The 14,537-nt window shown below is 50.6% G+C and overlaps 1 protein-coding gene across 9 annotated transcripts in view; it reads right to left on the minus strand.

Moving 5' to 3' along the window:
- Positions 1 to 1,264: 1,264 nt before the first annotated feature.
- RUSC2 (RUN and SH3 domain containing 2) overlaps positions 1,265 to 14,537 on the minus strand; it is a 51,551-nt gene continuing 38,278 nt past the window's right edge. For 7 of the 9 annotated variants that reach the window (XM_015848387.3, XM_085528799.1, XM_015848383.3 and 4 more), the window contains 10 exons: positions 13,119 to 13,901; positions 12,416 to 12,616; positions 11,116 to 11,259; positions 10,035 to 10,111; positions 7,299 to 7,473; positions 6,542 to 6,647; positions 5,762 to 5,808; positions 3,262 to 4,237; positions 2,802 to 2,972; positions 1,265 to 2,627 (listed from right to left, as the gene is read on the minus strand). In XM_015848387.3, the coding sequence (XP_015703873.1) occupies positions 2,447 to 2,627; positions 2,802 to 2,972; positions 3,262 to 4,237; positions 5,762 to 5,808; positions 6,542 to 6,647; positions 7,299 to 7,473; positions 10,035 to 10,111; positions 11,116 to 11,259; positions 12,416 to 12,616; positions 13,119 to 13,901 (2,861 nt within the window). In that variant the 3' untranslated portion in view covers positions 1,265 to 2,446. The remainder of the gene's footprint in view (positions 2,628 to 2,801; positions 2,973 to 3,261; positions 4,238 to 5,761; positions 5,809 to 6,541; positions 6,648 to 7,298; positions 7,474 to 10,034; positions 10,112 to 11,115; positions 11,260 to 12,415; positions 12,617 to 13,118; positions 13,902 to 14,537) is intronic. The other 2 variants (XM_085528803.1, XM_032441264.2) reach the window with 1 other exon arrangement.

A 14,537-nucleotide genomic window follows, 5' to 3' on the forward strand; every position in this document is an offset into this window, starting at 1 on the left:
CCCCATACACTGGAGGTTACACAGACCTGTCACTGCGGATCTGTTTTCTCTCCATTCCTCATGGTCTGAGCTCTCAGTAACACTACAGACTTTTTTGGAGGGGCAGATTTACAGATCTCAGAGTGTCTGCTAAAGGACTGCTGGCTGCTACTGCAGGCTCCTTGCTCTATTATCTTACTGAGCTTTTATGTCCTATCTGCTTGATGCTATTTTGTGCCACCTGGCTGTGACCTCAGCTCTTAGAAGAGCTGTTTTGAACAGCCTCTGGCCCTGGCAGACCGTCCTGCTGGCTCCCCTCTGCCTTTTGCTACCAGGAACTTGGAAAGGCTGCCCTACATTTCTGTAGGCTGCTGGACAATGTGTAACCACACTGCTTCCTTTTAGAGAGATTTTGCCAGTTTCCTCACTGCATGCATTTCCCCTTTCTGAAGCTGAGCAAGAAGCCACTGGACTTTTCAAACACTGAGATGATGCAGTGTCAGGGGCACAGACCACACTGCTGGGCAGCTCTCAGTGGAGAGCAGAGCCCAGCCCAGCACAGAGCTCAGCTCCCCATCTTCCTTGCAGGATTCCTTGCAGAGTGCTCTCAGGGAGAGGCTGACCCACCGGCTGGGGGCATTCTCAGCCCATCCACCCCTGCCCATTCCCACAGGGCTCTGCTGCTGGTTTTCATCCTGCACAAACCCCAGATCTCAGGGTGTTGGGCTGGGAAGGAGCTTCAGTTCTCATGATGCATGCGGGATCCATCATAAACCTGCCCAGCCATGGCCTTACAGGTGAACAGCCCAGCACAGGGAAGCATGGCCATAGAGACACCCCAATCCCCAGCACTACAGCGTGCTGCTCGCTGGCCCCAACCTGCATGAGGAGGGCTGCCATCTGCCCTCTCTTTGCCCTTACAGCTGTGATGCTCTCTGCCCACACTGCAGGCTGAGCACAAGGAAGCTATATAAGGAACAAAAGTCCCAGCTATTGCTCAGCCCCGTGGCTGAAGCTCCCACCAACCACAGATGAATCACTTGTGCTGCCAGGATAAGGACCCCCTGTACTGGAGGGGGCATCCAGCTGCATCGCCACCCTTGGGTATATAGGTAGGAGGAGGAAGGCACACCAGCCTCGGACAGTGACCTGTCTCCTAGGGGAACAATGTTTCTTATTCTCAAGGTCAGGTGTTTGGCTGCGGCTGGAGACAGGACAAAATATAGGTATCCCTCATTCCCTTCTTGAAGACAGGGCGAAATAACAAGGCTGCAAAACAAGGGAGCTCAATCAGCACCTTTTAATTAATATGCATCATAAATAAAGAAATAAATAAAGGCGAGACACCTTGTTCTAACAGGGAAATACAAATTAAATATGGTGCAACGTCCGCTAAGCGATGTACAAGCAGGAGGTAACCTTGCAAGACCAGGGCCCCTCGCCACAGGGAAGCCAGCCCAGGCAAGACACCATGAGCAGCATCTGCCTGGCCAAGGCACCAAATACTGGCACGGACTTTCGCTAACACTGTCACCCACCCAGTGGCAGGTGAGGATCCCCACACCACCCCAAGAGCATGGCAAGGCAGGGACTGACTGACATTGCCTCTGCTGAAGAGCCCTGGACTCCCAGCAGCCCCTTGTGTTCGCGCACAACACTTATCCCCCAAACTCACATCACGGGGAGCATTTCCTATCCCCATCTCCCCCACTGTTCCTGCTGGGAGCTCGGCCCCCAAACCCCAAAAGCATCCCATCCCTAGCCCTGTCAGGGACCCTGCCCTCACCCCCCTTCCCTCCCCTCCCACCTTCCCTCCACTGAGCACCCCAGGGCATCCAAGGCGACCTGCTCAGCATGGAGGGCACATCCCCACATCACCTATCTCTGCACAGGGTGGCACTACCTCACCTGGACCTACATCACACCGAACATCCACGTGCCTTCCTCACAACACCACACACCCTCGCTCTGCACACACACACACACACACCCCTTCCCTCCCAAGGCCGAGGCCGGGCAGCATTGGCAGTGCATGGTGCTCCCACCCCAGTAACATCAGGGTGCTGGAGGCTGCACGGCCACCCTCGGGAGGGGCCATTCTCCTGCACCCTGCAGCGTGAAACTGAGCCAGTGCTGCTCTGGCAGGGATTGTTTCGATTCCTGCTACATACAAACCCATCACCTATGGGTGCTGGAGATGGCGTGGGGTGGAGGGGGCTCTAACGGTCCCTGGTGTGGCTGCATGCACGGCAATGCCTGGCAATACGAGGTACAGCTTGCAGAAGGCTCCATGGGCCAGTTTGGCCTTTGGCAGCTGCACAAGGAGGAGCAAGAAGGAACCACCTATGGTTACTGTATTCTGTAATGGCAAGAAAGGTAAGAAACTAGCAAGAAGCTGTGTTTGCTTCTCTGGGCATCCCTAGAGGAGCCTCAGCAGCCCACGGTACTGTGCTTGGCCTCAGCCATGTCAATAGTCCTCGTCCTCCGGGTGGGTCACGTACATGATGGGCACGAGTCCCTTCTCGGAGCCGAGACTGCACTGCAGCCAGTCACCATCCACCTTGGAGATGACCTGCAGGATATCCCCTTTTTTGAAGCTCAGCTGTCCTTCCTCGGTGGCAATGTGATGGCAAAGAGCTTTCACCTCACTGTGGGCAAGAGGAAGGGAGAAAGGGTGAGATCCTCACAGCATGCTCACCCCACTGGAGTCCAGGGACCACAGTGGGGTCAGAAACATCCCCTGCCTCCCTCCCCTCCGCCACAATAGGCAGAGCTGTGACAACTTCACCCCATTACATCCCCAGACACACGCCACCACTCACCAGGGAGGGTTGGCACACAGTCCCCGGGCTGGCTGAGGTGCAGGTGACACTTCAGGAGGCTCTGGTTGAGGAGGTTCTGGCTCAGGGGCTGTTTCTCGCCACATGCTTGCTCCAACCTGGGCCACCAGTTGGAACACAGACTTGTCCAGGCTCAGCCAGCCAGAGGGCAACCTGCAAGGATGAGACAGAAGCAGGCTGTGGTGAGGAAGCTAGTGTCTCATGGTAATGTCATGCCTTAGGGATCTGGATCACACACAACATACATTGCAGTCCCCAGGCTTTCCAGGAGACCCAGCAACCTCCAGACATACCAGGCGTTACAGATCTCTTTATTCACATACTACCTTTGATGTGTCACCACAGTGTAGCCTAGCAGCAGGCCATTTGGCTGACTCCCAACCACACTGCTGCAGTTCCAGCTTAACCAGCCCCCCCAGTACCAAGCCACCTGTATTCCTACCTGTTAGGTTGCCTGGGCTCTTTCTGCACCTTCCTGGACCCAAACAAGTGTCCCCACTTGATGGGCTGGCTGCCCTCTGATGCACTGGCATTGCTCTCTTCTTGGGGGGCTGCTGCTGTTGCTCCCACTTTTAGCTGAGACCCCATCTCTTTCTCCTTGCTGCGCTTCAGCTCTGTAACCACCGAGTCTGGGGGGCTGCCCATCCAGAAGGGCCAGCTCCGTTCCTTGACCTCTTCACTGCCTGACACATGCTGGTGCTTCTCCAGGGGGTCTTCCACAGTTTCAGGACTTGGCCTGATGGCAGCCTTGGGCTTCTCCTCCAAGCTGCCCTCAGCAATGTGGCATGCTTCTGCTCCCTCCACTACCCCTTCACGTGGGGGTGGTGTCTCATGGGACTCAGCCGAACTGGGCACACCACTCAAAGCCTTCTTCTTTTCATAACGAATAAACTTCGAGCCTTCAGTCGAGCCTTCAATATAAATCTGTGAGCTCTGCATGAGCTGGTACCACCAGCCTGCCTGCTTGTCCTTCTTCCCCTCCCACGTGCTCTCTCGCACCTTCCTCCGTTCTTCCTCTCTGTCTCCATCTCCGCAGGAGGCCCCCACTCCCTTGACCCTCTCACTTGCAGTTTGCTCAGGGCTGCGGCCTGGAGATATGCCGCCATCTCTGCCACCCACTTTGCATGTTTCAGGGGCAGTGCTGCAGCCGTCGGGATCCTCGCTGCTGCCCCGTGTCCTCATCAGCTGCAGGGTGGAGTGTGCAGAAAGCAGCAGGTCCTGCTTCACACGCAGCAGCTCCTTTTGCTGCTGCTGCTCTTTGCCCATCTGCATCAGGTGGTGCTCAAAAAGGAGGTCCAGGTTGAAGGGCAGCAGTGAGAGGGGCTGCAGCAGGAGCAGAAGCTCCTCAAAAAGAGGCTGGCACACACTATGAGACAGGCATAAGAAGCCCACTGGTTGGTAGTGTGCCAGGATGATATCTGTGGGGCAAGAGACACTGATTAGACAAGAGGCCCTTCAGACTCTGCCAAGCCACCTAGAAGCTACTGGGCAAAGGAGCTGAGCGCTGGTTTCTGATCACAGCTGTGCCTGCAGCATGAGGCTCAATACTGGGTCAGGGAGCACGGGGCAAACTGGTCAATGTTCCTGCTTCCTGCAGCCAGTACCTGCCTGCCAGGTGAGCCACTGGAACAACCATGCCATCAGAGTAGGGTGCAAACAAAAAGCACCAAGTCGGCACACTAAGATTCTCTTGTCCCACCTCCTGGATATGAAACAGAAATTGCAGATGTGGTCCAGTACCAACAGGGAGAGCGGTGCTGGGGACAGCAGAACACAGCCTTTCCAGGGATCTAGCAAGGCTCAGCTGTGGATCTTAACAGAAAATGGACTGGTATTTATATCTGCGGCAATCATCCTACACTTCTTTTGGCTGTTTCCACACTGCCCTGCCATTAGCTTTACTATCAGCCATCATTCCTAGAGACAGTTTGGCACAAGATTTGTGTACATTTGCTTGCAGTGAGACAACAAATGTGCACTGCAGACAGGACTTGCAGCTTATCTGCACACCCTGTGCCTAGCCTTCAGCAACCTGGCAGCCCTACCTCACATTTCAGCTCTTACTGTGGCTCGAACCAGACTAACTCAGAAGATTTGCAAGGGTAGTATTCTGCTCCAGAAAACCAGAGCACTTTCTCTTGTTACACAGCTCAGTACAAAAAGTACCGATCCAAAGAGAAGCACTGACTGCACACACAGAGCTGAACAATGTCTGCTGGCAGCCCCCAAAACTGCCAGAAAATGCTGGGCTGGAATTAATGCCTGGGCTGAGCATGCACTGAGCCATCAGTGCTCTCAGGGAATTCAGCATGTCAAGTGTTTGACATGCCTCACTGTGCACTTAGCACTTAGTTATGCTTCTAGGCATCAGGCAGTTGGGTTATCTACACACTTCAAAACACTTCTGGTCGGAAAAAAACCACAAAAACGAAACAAAACAAAACAAAAATACCTCCCTGACAACAAATACATGAAGGAAAAACTGGTTCTTGTTTGACAGAAGGCTTTCGTTTCTATTTCCCATGCTTGAGGGGTTTCAGGTAAGTGCTTGCATCCCCAGCCCTACAAAGCTCTCAGGCACTGGGCAAGGGATACAGACACTTGGTAGGGCTAGACTGATCTCTTGGGAGTACACTGAGCAATCTGTATTGTAGGTGATAGCCCTGTGTACCAGCTGCATCAGGGAAGGACACAGCCACCACATTCTCCACAGCTCAGGTGGAGGAATCTGCATGGAGCTTTGACTTCCACTTCCCTCCCTTTATCTAGGCAGCCTTCCAGCAACATCTACACTGGACTGTACACAGTATAATCCTTCAGCTCAGAGCAGGAGGTACCAGCATGGGCTGAGGGACCAGCAGGAGACAAACATGACACAGAGCTTAGGTCTCTGCTGAATGATGTGCAGAATTTGGTCCTTCCTGCAGCGCACAGACTCTTACCTTCATGGTTGTAGAGGTGGTTGAACCAGAACTCCAATGACCGGATACTGTAGGAAGAGCACACAGTCAGGGAAGGCTCAAAAAATCAAAAATCAACTCATCTCCTTCATCCCCACTGTTCTACAAGTGTGGCTGGAAAAAGGCATTTACACAGCATAGCCCTGGGAACATTAAGTCCTACAGAAATGGGACTCACTTTGATCAGCACTCACTGACCACCCAGCCTGTCAAGGACCCACCTGCACACTGTGCAACCGTAACACCTAACAGCCAGGCTTCCAGAAAGTTTCCACACCGCTTTGCCACCTCACAGGCACAGAGATGGGATTCCACTGACCTTTTCTATTTAAAACTGAGTGTTATGCGTACACTCCTCATCCAGTCTAGAAGGATCAGACTTGAGTCCCATACCAGTGGTTTCAGCAGGATGCAGTGACATAGGGATTTTCAGAATCAATTTATGCATATGTTATGTTTATCTTTATGTGAAGCATGACAGACAGACTCTTTGCACCTAACCTTTTGGGGCCAGAACAAGCTGACAGTGTTAACTCGGTGGGCCAGCCCATCTCAGCCTCGGCCTAATTAGGCTAAGTTTTAATCTCTTTGGAGTTCCCTCTGGAGTTCACAGCTTCTAACTTTTCTCATCTACAGCTTGGAGAGCTGCTTCCCTGGTTCCCTTAATCTTTTCATTGGCAACTCTGCCTGCTAGCAGCCAAGGAGCAGCACTTGCTGCCAGCCCCTCTTAGTGCCATGCAGTCAGCCCAGGAGTCTGCTTACTTGAGGAGGCCAAAGATGAATGCATTGAACCTCATGGTGTGGTTGGTAAGCTCCGTGTACTGGCTGATCTTGCTATAGAGGCTGTGCAGCAACTTGGTAGACGGGCCTATGATAAAAAAAGGAAACATTAAGATTTGTTTTGGTCAACAAAGCCAAAAGAGCATCATGAGGTGCAGCATTTATGCAAAGACTGACAGCCCTTTACCAGTCACCAGGATAAGTACTCTCCATTCCAACATCCCAGCTCTATAAAGGAGATGGGTCTTTCTAAGGCCTTCACTCCAAAACTTTGGGAGAGTTTGAATGGATGGAAGTGCTCCAGGAACATCTCCCACATTTCAGCTATAATCATGGCCCTTAGATCAGAATCAACAGGCAAAAAGAAAACTGTGGAGGTGGGGCACAGATTATAACTTGGAGATCTGCTACAAACAGGGCAGGATGCTTCCCAGCCCTGCGGGTAAGCTCTTCATGATATGGAAATCAGTGTGAACCTGCCATCTCTAACTTCAGAAAGGAATCTTCCTACATGGCAGCCAGTGCCAAAATCCAGGGTGCAGACTGATACTATCAGAGGGTGTGGGTGCCATGGGCATAGTTGAGGTCAACAAGTAGTGTGTGCAAATTTTCTTACACGCTGGATAGCTCTGCCTTACACCTGTAGCTGTGCAAGGCTAAAGACAAAGTTTTAGAAACAACCTGGAAACTCAAAGACTGGAAAGGAATTTATTTTTTTTTTGTCATTCTTTTTTTTTACCCAGTTGTGTGGATGCTTCCACCACGCTCCAGGGGATGTTCCTCCTCTGGCCAATGATCATATCCAGGACGTAGGCCTTGAGCCCATCACTCAGGATGTCCCGGACAGCTGGGCACAGGTATTTCAGTATAAGATGCCCCACGTTGGGGCTCACAGAACTGTTCCCAAGTTTAGCCTAAGGGAGAAGAGACAACAAGGAGTGGGCTGGTAATTGCTCTGCATGCTAAAACATATGCAAACAGCCCACAGCCACCTGCCTATTACAGACACCCAGGAGGCAATGACATCCAGGCCATGAAGAAGTTCAGCAGCTCCTTAAACAGGAGCTTTCCCTTCAACCTTGCTGTCCCAGACACCAATTCTGGGTTGTTCTCTGGAAAGTCTGCCCCAGGCTGGGATGAGGTAACAGCTTGGGAAAAAAATATCTCAGCTTGGAAAGAGGATGTTTCAGCTAGAAGGGATGCCCAGTTCTCCCTCTGGGTATAACAAGGCTACAGTTGGAGGAAGGAAAGAGATGGGGATTTTTATGCTGTCACAGAAGATTTTCATGTTGCTATTTTAGAAGTAGGAAGTAGCAAACTTATAGCACCAAAGGGTTAAGGAACACTTAACAGTGACAAGCTGAGCTATAATTCCCGAGGATTACTATAAATAATCAGAGTGGGGGCAAAAGAGCTGGACAGAGCCCAAGATGAGGTGAAGAAGCATCTAAGAGCCCATCCTCAGAAGAGTGGGGATATATTCTGCTGCATGCAATCCTTTAGCTGCCAGAGGTCAAGCCAAAGACGTCAGCTCTGGACCTTGCACATATTGGTGGTCCCAGGGCACAGATTTTACCAGCTGAGCTGGAATTACACTGTCCAGTTGGCATGGGTCCACAAAGGTCCTGAACTCAGATTGAACTTCTTCATCAGAAATAATCCTGCCAGATCCACTGAGCATCAGAGCATCAGGGATGCGTGCTGCCTTTTGACAGGTGAATGCTCAGCCCTTAGCACACTGGATGGATAAGGAAAACCCAGATCAAAACCACGGTGTTGTCCAGCAGGTAAAGTAATGTGTGAATATTGCCATTATTCCCCAAACCAACGCAGCAAGTACAGGAGAAACACCATGAAGTTTTCAAAAACTGGAAATCTAAGCAGCTCCAGTTACACTGCACAGCAATCTCTGCACCAGCAACATTGTAATTAGGGGCAAATTACCCTGGGCTCTGTGATAAGACTGAATGAACTTGGAACCTGTTCTAGTGAGGTTTCTCCTTAGGGATGGCACTCCAGGGCAGTTGTCATCTCTCAACAGTCACATTGCTGCCCCAGAGTCCCTGCAACTGAAGACGACTGCTCAGCTTTGAGAGGAGGCAACATAAAAATACTGAGTATCACTGGAGAGAAAACATTCTTTGGGACAAACAAGCAACTTTGTTCTGCCCATGTTATTCCAGAAATGGGAGGTGAGGGAGACATAAGCAAAGGCAATCAGTCCCATGGGCAACCTAGATACACTCTGATGCTGTGGGTTTGTGGTAATGGCCATAGGGAAAGATCATCTGCCCTAGATGGGCAATGACTAATGCATTTTTTATTATTATGAAGCCCTGTCATACATCAAGGGACTGGAGACACTGTGTTATGCTGTGCTACATATGTCAGGACAGAATCAGAGGACGGATGGAGTAAGGAGACATAACTCTCCACTGTACAGGAAAAAAGAGCTGGGGTACTGCATCATGCTGTAAGTCCAGATAGCTTGGTATTCTCTCTCCTTTAGGACCAAAAGTAAACACAGAAATGTCCTGATTTCAGCCATGGCGGAGGGTTTTTTTTTTCTTTTTTTTTTTCCTTTTTTTCATTTTTTTCCAGAGTGTCTGATATTTTGGCTTTGGGAGAACATCGCTGTTGATAACACAGTGATGTTTTAGTTGCTGCTGAGCAGTGCTGCACAGAGCTAAGGACATTTCAGCTTCTTGTACAGTCCTGCTAGTGAAGGGGGAGCTGTGAGGGGACAGAACCAGGACAGCTGACCTGAACTGGCTAAAGGGATATTTCATACCACAGGACATCATGCCAATAAAAGCTAAAACTAAAGGGGATTGACAGCTGCTGCTCAGGAACCAGCTGGGCACTGGTTAGGAGGCGATGAGCAGTTGCACTGTGCATCACCTGCTTTGTAAGTGTATACATAATTTCAATTTACATTATTTTACTTTAATGCCTTAGTAAAGAGCAGTGGTTATATTTTATCTCATCCTATCAGTTTTACGTTGTGAATTTTTTCATTTTTTCCCCCGAGTTCTCTCCAATTCCATTGAGAGGGGAGTGAGTGAACAACTGCGTGGTACTTATCTGCCTGCTGGGTTGAACCACAAGAAACACTCTCAGAAGAGTAATGCTAATGCTCTCTTTGCCTACAGCTAATTTCAACTCAGGAACTACCTAAGGCAGACATGATTCCTATGTGTTTAGTAGACATCAGCAAATTTCCCTTCCCTTTGTTTTTCCAGTCTTCCCTTAAACCCATGCAGCATTAGCATCCTCAACATCATGGAGCAAAATCTGTCACACATTTATTGTCTGCTCTATGATGCACCATCAACTGTTTTTGTTTTGCTGTTGCTAGTATCTTTATCTGATGTCCCTTAGTTTTTGAACTGGAAGAGAATGGAGAAACAGTCTTTTTCCATCCTCTCCCTATCACTTACGATGGTAAAAAGGCCATAAGAAAAACAAGACTTACTTTTACCCCTGGATCCCTGCTGGTTCCAAAGTGAGCCACAATCAGGTCAACAGCAGTGTTGATTGCCTTCACCAAACCTAGAGGGAAATACAGAGTTAGATCTGCCTGAGGGAATTCGAGGACAGACCCAGACTAAACGCTTGACAAAGAAATCAAACATTAGATATGTCATTTCCAGACCATGTCAGCACAGGATCCTCTAAGCCTAAAACATGCAAAACTCCTCCTGAATCAGCAAATCTACCTGTGCTGGTTCCAACTCTCACTTGTCAGCCTGATAGTTCAACAGTCTTCAGAAAAGGCTGAAGGACAGGACACCTTGTCAATATTCCCACAACAGGTGGAAACATCACCTCCACACACCACCTCTTGAGGGACCACAGATGGGCTCTGAGGCAAAGGCAGGGCAGAAATAACGTATTTAGCAGCTACATAATGATAATCACTAACAAGGCAGTAGTGGATAATCTGACATCTGCATCAGCATGATGCAAGAACAGTAGTGGAATAGAGGAGAAGCTGCCACGTAACAACCACCAACACATAACCGGTGAAGGCATAGGAACCTTTCTGCACATCCCTTGTTTCTGACAAGACACAGAGGCAGCCGTCATCACAGTCACATCTTACCCTGCTTTGAAATCTTTTCAACCATCCTGTTATATAAACGATATTAACCATACAGACCCAAAAGACATTCTACCTAACTGACTAAAACTCAGGCTAGCCCATCTGCAATACCACACAGATCCACAAGTCTTCCCCTGTATACTGAAATGGGATGGCAGCATGCTGTGCCATAGGCTCATGCTCCTCTGCCAGCCTGCTCTCTTTACATGTTCTTGTGGTTTCTTCTCATCATACTTCCTGGAACAAGTAGATGGAACGTTATTTTTTAGCAAATGGTGTGGTGCAAAGGAAAATGAACATGTGCTGGCTGTTCAGGAGAATGTCTACTTATAATTCTACAGCAGAAGAGGACAGGAAAGAAATTGTTATGCCTACAGAGACAGAGAGAAGCACTGTCCACCTTATCCTCTGCTACACTCCGTTCTCCACCACAAGAGACACATGGACTCACCCTTCTTCTGCAGCAAGTCGATAGAGATGGACTCTGTGTTGCCATCTGGGGAGAGACAGAACTCAGCAGGGGGTTTCTCAGCTAGTGAGAAGTAGTCAGGGAAGAAGTCAGTGTAGGTAAGTTGGAGTTGCTTCATAGACTGTCCTGCATGGCCAAGATGGTGGAAGAGAGTTAAATTCAAGCCCTTATACCAAAGCCTCTCCCATAGTTTGCTTTTCCCAGAAGCAACCTGCACCAGGAGTCTTCCCACCTGTCTGACCAAGACTGGACCAGTAAGGCTATGGGTTTGTTACAACCCCAGAAACAGTATGCATGTTCATCCCCACAGCTGAACATCAACTGCTGACCTAGCATGTAGTTCCAGCTTGGATGGGAATCTATGGGCACTGGAACATGCTGAGGGGTGTTCACCCTTATGGGGCTGAGCTGAATAAAATCTCAGTGCACCAGACTTACGGCTGCAGTGCAGGAAGATGTAAGGGGTGTAAGCTGATCAGAAGGAGCACACAGAGAATCCCTACAGAATTGGACACAGACATTCACAGGTGACAAACAACATGCCTTCTGTCCCCTGAGAGGGGCTCTGTTTTCATGGGGGGAACTTCTGTGAATGCTCTCTCATAATGCTTTATTTTCCTACAGGTTGTTTCCTCAGATCCATGTCAGGCATTCTTCCACAAGAGAGGGACCAAGAAGCTGTTTGGGTTGGCAGAGGGAGATGTAAAACTTTGGAGCTGACCACGAGAATGTTCTTCCTCCCACATCCCCTACTGCTTTTCCTGGAGGATTATCAAAGCTTCAACCAAAAAAGCTCACCCATCTCAGCCCTTCTTGTGTAGCTTTTGAAGAACAGGGAAGACCTCAATGGCAAAGCATGGATAAACTGCCCCATGAGAGCTACAGCCCAGCATCTAGCATGCTGATGGGGCTGGTGCAGATGAGTAAACACTGCAGGGCACAGACACAAGATCTTCAAGGGCCAGAAATGTGGTGTGAGACATGAGCTATAAGCTGGACACAGCCCTGGAGCACTTGTTAAGGTCTGAGCTGTTCCCTTGGTCCAGCCCAAAGCCAGACCTAACTGCTCTCAGCTCATGGAGAAGAGGAGAGGCTCCAGAAGTTGTACCCACCAGTAAGCAATTTTCACCTTCCTCTTGTACACTACAGCCCCACTGTGAGTAGATGCATCAGCACTGCTTCTCATAGCATGCAGAGTGGTGATGAGGCCAGGCATAGCTGGGACATTGAACCTAAGCCCTGAGGTCACCCCCAGACCCAATAGCAGAAGGGCAGTGCGCACCGTTCAGCTTGCAGTGGAAATGGCTGGTGTTGAGAGTGCCAGGGAACTCAAAGATGGGATTCCCTCGGTTCAGCCGGGGCTCTTGCTGCCTCCTGTCTAGGCTGTTGGCTAAGCTGGGCAGCCCTGAAACACGGTCCAGTCCCAGGGGATTCCTCCGCCTGTACTCTCGCCACTTCAGTGCTTGAGGGGAGAGGTGGTTCGCTACAGTGCCGCAGGCAGCATGCAGCAGGTAGGAGGACGTGAGCAGACAGGAGGACGTGGAGGACAAACAAGGAAAGAAGGATGAGAAGGAAGAAGAACAAAGAAAGAGAGACAGCACGTTAGTTGAAGTCCGGTGGCATTTCAGGACATTAGCAAATATATACACAGGGAGGTGGAGGCCATAGCCAGGCACAGCAGGGCAGGAGCCTGGTAATCTGGTGGCTGTAGGCACAGGGAGGGCACATTCAGGGTGCCAATACCTGGCATGGGGAATGTGAGGATCAGCATCCCCCTCTGGAAACACTGTGTAGGAGGCAGGACTGAAGGAACACACTATTAGCACACAGGGAGAGTGATGAGGGGAGCTATTAGGTGCCACAGCACCCAGATGCAATTTTTGGCCCAAGCTGAGGCTGTAGGAAGGGTAGTGCTAAGGTGAGCATCCACAGTCAGGGAGCTGGAGATGTTCTCCACCAGCACATATTAGTGGATGGGTACCTACCATTGACGGGCCGTCCTCCCATGCTGCTCAGAGGACCAGAGCTGCTGGTCTCACTGCCACGCCTCCAGTGGGGATCTGCCTGGGCTCCTGCTCTGCTCATGGGTACACCACCCAGTGAAAGGGGCAGGAGGGACCTGCTGTGGAGTCGGTACTCAGAGAGTGGTGGGCTTGGCTCCAGAGGTGCCTCTTTCTTGGGAACTGGCTTGGGGTTTTCATTTTGCCTCAGGGCATCAACTTTGGTGACTTGAGTAGGCTGCACGGCACTGACTGCAGGGGAAGACCTGGTGGGAAGCAGGTTGGCAGAGATGGGGCAGGACCTGCTCCTGGGAGGCTGGCTCTCTCCAGCTCGCTCAGTGGTGGGCGAGGAAGAGGAGTCCACGCTCTGAAAGAAAGGCACGTTGCATCGCACAGGAGAGTAACTGCCCAGCGGGGATGGTCGGGTTGTCTCTGGGGCCGTCTTCTTGATGCAGCCATCATTAAGAGAGGCAGCTCCATCTGCTGAACGCTGGGTCAGGAGCATGCCATGGGCTTGGCCTCCAGCCACTGCCAACTGTTCTGCCAGGGCGGCAGAGCTCTGGGAACTGGAGGATATCTGCTGGCTTGCAGGTCGGTTGCTGGACAAGTTGTAGAGTTGGGAAAGGCTAGAGGCAAAATGGCTGTGCAGAGCACGGGCCTTGGGTGGCTTGCTGAAATGGTGCTGGAAAACGAAAGGCTGGATGGGCAGTGTTGTGGGACGCTGGTCCTTGCTGTAGCGTACCACAGGCTTGCTGTCTGTGCCTCCACCTTTAGGGAGAGAAAAGGGGACAGTATATGAGGACAGGCAAAGTGACAGTCATCATGAATATTGTGGATCACAGGAAAAAGAGAACGTGCTCTCAGCTACTGGAGGAAGAGGATGAGCTAGAGACTAGTGCCAGAAGACGAGTGGTACAAGTCTGAACCAGTTACGCACATCGTGAACTGGCAGGGTAAGGACATGTGGCTCCCAATGAAGTTTCCAGCTGTTGACAGCTGGCTTGAAGAGTAGGGTGCTGTACTGGGGGTTTTTCTCTCCTGGTCCAGCTTCTCATCCTTTCCACACTCCTTCATCTCAGAACAGCAGAAGCCATGGCCTCAGACACTTGCCTCTGCCCAGACAATGCCCAAAGACAGAGTCTAATGCACTGCAGTACAACAGAATTTTGTATATCAAAGGACTGCTTCTTCTCACAGGTGCTGGGAACTCACCCAATCTGCCACAAGTATTATGAGCACCACATGCATCAATCCAAGCATTCCCCACTCCCCTTGGGGTGTGCTTGCCCTCCTTCCCTATAGCTAGCAATTAGTAGGGCTTGCTTTCTCTCTAGTTCTTTATCAGACCATCTAGGTTTGCACACTGCTTTGAGATGGAGTGAGGCAGCTCTTCCTCCTTTTCCA

The sequence above is a fragment of the Coturnix japonica genome, chromosome Z (genome assembly GCF_054131305.1).
Source record: "Coturnix japonica strain WE chromosome Z, WE-NBRP24, whole genome shotgun sequence".
Lineage (NCBI taxonomy): Eukaryota > Metazoa > Chordata > Aves > Galliformes > Phasianidae > Coturnix > Coturnix japonica.